Source organism: Gavialis gangeticus, unplaced genomic scaffold (assembly GCF_001723915.1).
Source record: "Gavialis gangeticus isolate Ggan-Ray unplaced genomic scaffold, GavGan_comp1, whole genome shotgun sequence".
In the NCBI taxonomy this organism is placed as follows: Eukaryota; Metazoa; Chordata; order Crocodylia; family Gavialidae; genus Gavialis; species Gavialis gangeticus.
The window spans coordinates 3390453-3397239 of NW_017729026.1; the positions used below are offsets into that span (position 1 = coordinate 3390453).

A 6787-nucleotide genomic window follows, 5' to 3' on the forward strand; every position below is an offset into this window, starting at 1 on the left:
CATGCAGTTCAGGACCTGAACCAGGACTGGCACATGCTGCATGCAGGGTTAGACCCTCCGGAGTGTGTGCTGCATACAGAACCACGTTGGACTCTCCCTGCATGCCAGGGCACCCCGAATTGGTTCTGGCATGTGCTACAATTCAATTCAATTCAATTTATTAAGGATTCTGGCTGAAAGCCTTGCTCCCAAATCCAGACATATAACCATAATATAAATTTAAACAAAAATAACAGAAATGCCAATATAATATAATATCATATCATATCATATCATATCATATCATATAGGGCCAACCATTATAAAAGCATCATTCCTACTCCTGGAATTAACATAATCAAGTAGAAATATGGTGACAAATCAGATCATGAATCTATAAAAATGTTGTGCATAGGTCCACAATTATCACAATAAAAAACAAATATAATGATAAAGTTTATCGGTCATACCAATAGTAAAGGATGTTTAATCGCTTCAGCCTTGTAAGCAAAAATTGCAAGACGGTTTACTAAATATGGATCTGTTTGCTGGAGAAGCCATATTAATTTCTCTCTATTTGAGAAGTATGTTAATTTCTGCAAGAACCATGATAAATCCTTTCTCCTTATGTCATTATGTGAGGACATTCTAAGACATAATAAATAGTGTCTTCCAAAGCTCCTAGACAGGCTGGGCAACATCTTTTAGCCCTTAGAACGGAAAGTCTATGTCCAGCCAAAACAGCTGTGGACATCTGTTCAATCCTGAGTCTAGTCAAAGAGGTTCACCATCTACTGTTGAGATCCAGCTGTAAATACCTCCCCACAACTCCCCTCCGCTACATATTCTCCCCTCCCTTACATATTCATTGGTAATTAGACTGAGGGGCGATGCAAATAGCCTTGGCCACTACAACATCGTTCTGCCAAGCTTGGAACCTCTGGAAAACCCACACATTTTCTATCAGGGAGAAGAGTCTTTCACTGTCTTTGACATAAAGTCCTATCCCAGAAAATGCAAAACTACAGGAAAGAAAAGCTAGCCAGGAAGACTGAAGAGAAGAGGTATTATTGAAGTCTTTTATACAGCATAATTTGAGCAAGCGAGACGGTAGAAGAGGCAGGTTTTTAAACCAGAATCCCACATTCGAATAATAATATTAGTTAAAATGGAATCTAATCCTGTCTCTAATCTCAAGAAGGATGCAGGAGTTGAAGGAGGAAGACCCAGAAGAGCCTTGAGAAACTTATCCTGAGGTAAGTCTACATCATTACTGGCAGTATAACCCCATACTTCAGCTCCATATAGAATCTGAGACACAACTTTGGTTTTATATGCTAATATGGGAGCTTGGACTGATTGTCCTGCTGTGATCTCATAAAATTTCTTTATAGCCACTGCCAATTGGGCTGCCTTAGTTTTAACCAACTGAATGTGGTGTTTCCATTATGGAAAAGCTGTAAACATCACACCCAAGTACCTATAGGTTTTAACAACTTTGAGTTTGATTCCTCCCATGCTCAATGGGTATTTCATCAAACTGAGCAGTTACACAGTATGCTTATTATAACCTAAAAAAACCAGTTCCTAAGCTTTGGAGCCTTTGAAGATTCCAGTGTGTTATGGGGTGCAATGGAGCCTGGGAGTGACAAACAGCTGTTCGTTGGTCCCAGGCCCACCAATGCAACACAGCTTGTTTAAGGCTCTGCTGCAATTCTGAGTGCCACAAGCAGCTGTTTGTCAGTTCCAGCACCCCCAACTGCACTGGAAGTACCACTGGCCAGAAAAGTGCCAGCTTTGCTATGCTGTGATGGCATTTTAGGATGCATTTTACTGCTTGAATGCTCAGATGCTAGAGTTTTAAGTGCATTTAATATGTCCCAAGTGTAACATGCAGCAAGGGCCATATAAATATACCATATTTCCTCACATATAACATGCACCTTTTCCCCAAAAAACAGCTGCTGGAAAATGAGTGTGCATCTTATGTAAGGAATACAGAAAGTGTAGGTTATGCCACTTACTGGATGAAACTTAAAATCTTCAGTGATACATAGAGAACAGATCAATGCGCTAACTTAGCTCCCTAGCTGCTGCTACTCTGTTACTTACTACAAGGAAAGACCTTTCTTCATTTGCCTTTCAGAAACAAGGTGTGCATTATGTTCCAAGGAATGCTGTATGTGAAAATATATGGTATAGACACATGCACCCATGCGTGCACACACACACACTTACTAGCTTCCTCAGTACTAAAATTCTTTTCTCTCAGGCATCATCTTCTGAACATGGGTCCTTACCCACTTTCCTTTCTTCGAAACACTTGAGAAAAAAGATAGGCCACACAGCATGCCTACCAGGTCTTCAAGATGAGGCCCTAGTGAACCAGGCTGGAAGTAAATTCTAACCATATATGTATGTCTCGGAAACATGATGCAGGTCACATCAGCCAGACCAAAAGAGGTGGACGTATAACAAGGAGAGAAGGAGTGGGTGTATGGGTAAGGGTTGAGTGGGTAAGCAAGCCAGGAAGCAGCATGCAGTGCAGGATTTAGGGGAAAGCGCCAGGGAACCAACAGCATTTTGGTGAGGGGCATGAAAGGCAGACTCATGGCCGTGGGTGACTGGTGCTTCCTGAGTCTGTCGGGGCACCAGATTGCCGATGGAGGGGACGGGGTGGGGTCCTAATACAGTGGCCAAGCCAGGAACCACCAGAGATGAAACCAGCAAAACCAGAAGTGCACTTCTGCCAGCACTTCCAGTTTCACGGCTGGTGCTTCCAGGGGGTGCACAGCCAACCTCAGGAGGTGCACATGCACCTGTGTGCACCCCCTATGCATCGCCAATACTCATGGCCGCTATAACTGTGAGGAGAAGGAAGAGGAATAAAGTGTGGTCAGCAGAGATGAGGCTAGCAACTGGAGAGGAGTAGCTTGCAGGGAAGCAAAGTACCCCCTGAGGGAAAAAGGAGCAAAAACAGTTCAAGCTTCCTGGGATCCTATAGTATTTTGGGTACTCATCTAGGACAACACATTTCCTGCCCTTTTGCCATGGTGCCTGGGCTTAATTTTTAAATTCTGCTTTGTATTTGCCAATTTTTTATCACTAAGATTTAAAGGCATCTGAAAGTCTAATAAAAAGTGTGCTGATGTTTTAAGTCTAACCGTCACTGTGGCAAAGCATCTTATTCTGTGATGAGGGCTTTGGGGACAGGAATAGAAAAAAATTTTACATGTACCAAATTAAAATACACGTTATACAAATCATATAACACATAGCCTTTGATATGCAAAAAGAGTATTGCATTATTTACATAAAAACCCTTAATGTCTGGGCATTCATCCTTAAAGTATACATACAGCACTATCTCCAGCTCAGATTACACTGCACATATGCTAGACTGTTAGGAACAAGTAGTGTAGAAAATATCTTTAAAACAGTTATTCAATTGAGAGGCAGGCATTATTAATTTAACAGATTCCAGTGTGTATACCTTATCCACAAACAATGATGAAAGAAACATAGTGGCTGAATCCTCCTATAGTAGGATTTTTTTCAACAGCTATCACTGTAATCTTGGAGAATAAGAATAATTACTAGATATTTTAGAATATAATTATGCTCTGCTTCAGAAACCTCCTGGCAACTCATCTTCTTCTACTAAGCTTCCCCTTATATTTTTTTATTTTGTTCACATTGTCATTGAAAATAGATTTTATTTTATTTAAAAAGAAAAGCATTGGTGGACCTGATTCCTCTTTGGTACCTAATATTGTAACTGTCATCACAGTTTATGCTGTCACACTATATGGTTAATCACTGTTTGTTTTGCCCTGTTTGACATTGTTCTCTTTGTTGAGATAATGCTGAGCAGTGTCATAAATTGCTTTCTGTGGCAGTGTATACTGTCATTCAGACTTTTCTGTATAGCTTTGTTTTTATTATTATAAGTGAAGTTTCTAGTTTCAGAACCCCACAGTTTTCCTAACTCAATATTTGGTGTTTTTCAAGTCCTAGCTCTCAGAGGCTAGTGATTACATGAAAATCTCAGTTTTCATTGAAAAAAAAAGTTCTTGCCTTTGTGGTTGCAAACAAAACCCTGAAAATGTGCAGAGTGTACACAAAGGGTCAAAAACAGAAAGCTAATAAGAACAATTCCAGATTTATTATTTATACAACAATCTCATTATTTTAAGTCAATATCATAATATTAGGGGAGGGGGTCATTCAGAATATTTTTAATGTTTGGAGCTGCATAATACAATATGCAACCCCATTCACTGCCATTTCCCCATACCTCACCATCAGGATGTTATTTACTAGTGACTTGCCTGATTATTAGGATTTGCTTATGTTGTATCTTAATACATACATACAAACAACATTAAAGTGATGTTTAGGCACCAACACAAGAAGCTATTTTTTCTCATTTTAAACAGGAATACAACATATAAAAATTAAATATATGTCTAATTGGTTGCTAAGACAAAACAAATAACAAAACAATGTTACAACAGAGGGTGAGAGAATATACTACCTTATTCATTCTGTGTTTAAATTCAACCCCAATTCCAAGTATTTCTTGTACAGATTCATACAGTTAGATAAAATACAATTAAACTTATCTCCAACAAATGTAAAGTATATCAAGTAATAATAACACTTGAGAATTCTTAAAGAATAAAAGAAAGAAAAGGTATTACTTACTCCACTTAGTATCTTGTATTTCAAAAGTGTGCTTTTCTTAACAGGTTGCTCTGTTTGTAAATTCACTAACTCCATCCTGCTGTTTTGAAATATGCTGTGTTCATTGTTCGGTAGCATTTGGCTGTTATTTGTCTCTTACTTCTGACTCTGCTATATACCTTTGTTTCTTTTTTCTTTAGTGTGGCTACTCCTAGCATTCACATGAGCGTGAACTGAAGTCACTGTGATTTCAGGATTGTGATGAGGTCATAGTCCTTGAGTGATAGGGTTACAGAAAGTCACATTAACAGTGAAATCCACTCAGTAAGGTCAAAGTTTGAAAAGCACTATCAGGGGGGGGGGGGGTGATTAAAGATACAGGCACTTCTTGGAAATCTGAAGCAGCAAAGTGATCACACACAAAATGGTATCAGTGAAATACAAACTTTTGATTAAAACCCTTTCCTTAATTCAGTATGCAATGTTTAATTCTCAGAATCGTATTAAAATATGTTAAGTCAAATCAGGTTTATATAACAGCATTCTGATATTGAATTCTAACTCATAACACTGAGCTTTTTTTCATGCCGCTATTCTGAACTCCTGTCTTTTTTCTGTACTATGCCATTCCCTTCCCATCTTTCCAGTCCTCCTTAAGACATGCTTCCTTTATGGTTTCAGTCAAAACCTATCAGCAACCTATATTAGCTAAAACCTGTATTAGCTAAAACATTGTGTATTGCCAAAACTAATGTAGGTGCTTAAAAACCATGAGATTTCTCCTTTTAAAAAAAATAGTTTGGTGTCTTGTAGGGCTGTGCAAAATGGCTCCGTTCCTTTTCAACTTGAGTTTCAAGGTTTTGACAGAACAGTGTTTCGTTTTGAATTTTATTTCGATTAGAAACCGCTGTTTCATTTTGTTTCATCTAAAAAGTGTTTCGATGTTTAGCCCATACACTATAACGGGGAAGCTCAAAACAGCCTCTCTCATCTGGCAGGCAGATGGGGGCCCACAACCCCGGGAGGGCTGCGGGGGCTGTGCCAGTCCTCCTGGGGCTGCAGGCCCCTGATCTGCCTGCCAGATGAAGGAGGGAAGCCGGGTGCTGCCGCCTGGGACTGGGGACCTGGGGAAGAGAACTGAGCCCTATCGCTCAGTTTCCCTCCCCAGCGCTGGGATCAATCAGGCTGAGAAAAGGAACTCAGTCCAGCTGGGCTCAGTTCCCTTCCCCATCCTGATAGTAGGGCTGGGGAGGGAAACTGAGTCATTGGGCTGAGTTGCCTTCCCCAGCCTGATCGCAGCACTAGGGAGGGGAACTGAGCCTTCCCCTGTGCTGTGATCGGTTTCCCACAGCCTGGCCATAGAAGGCAGGGAGAGCCAGGGCTGTGCTCCTAGCTGAGCCACATGGGGCTGAGTGCAGCCCTAGTTCTCCCCTGTCTCCCACCACCTGGCTGCTGGCTGCTTCGAAACTCAAACACTAGCCTCATTTTGTTTTAAGGCCATTTTGAAGCCCTTCGTTTCAATTCAGTTTAGCTGTTTCAAGCTCAAAATGAGTCGAAACAGCATCAAATTGAAACAGCCAGCAAAATTTCGCACAGCCCTAGTGTCTTGTTCACTGGGTATTGATCACATTACCTCCACAATTACAAAGCCTAGAAAAATATTTAAATGAAAGTTTAGCTTCTCAATATTCAAACAGCTCTAATAGAGTGGAGGTCCTGAGAATAATATGAAATATTGCAAGACTTTCGATAAAAATCACAAATGTAACCATGCTGACCCCATTCTGAAACAATTGCACTGATTTCACTGGGGCCAGTATTTTACCCCAAGTAATTTGACTGCATTGCTTTTATCTGATGAAGGATCTAATCCAGGGGTTTTCAGCTTTTTAAAATAAGTGTACCCCCAGCGGCCTGATTTTTAGTAAGTGTACCCCGGGGGGGGGGTGAGCGGCCAGATGTGGAACAGGGGGTGATAGCGATTGGCTGGACGTGGAGCAGGGGTGTGGCAAGCAGCAGAGTGGCAGCAGCACAGCATCTATGTGGCCCTGCTCTCACCCCACCCTGGCCCTGCTCCTGTGAGGCAGTGGCACACAGTGGCATCACTCCATCCTCGCCCGCC

The 6787-nt window shown here is 41.0% G+C and overlaps 1 protein-coding gene across 2 annotated transcripts in view; it reads right to left on the reverse strand.

The window, feature by feature from the left end:
- Positions 1–4921, reverse strand: part of ENPP3 (ectonucleotide pyrophosphatase/phosphodiesterase 3) — a 74410-nt gene extending 69489 nt beyond the window's left edge. For both annotated transcript variants that reach the window (XM_019520267.1, XM_019520266.1), the window contains exon 1: positions 4687–4921. In XM_019520267.1, the coding sequence (XP_019375812.1) occupies positions 4687–4803 (117 nt within the window). In that variant the 5' untranslated portion in view covers positions 4804–4921. The remainder of the gene's footprint in view (positions 1–4686) is intronic.
- Positions 4922–6787: the final 1866 nt, after the last annotated feature.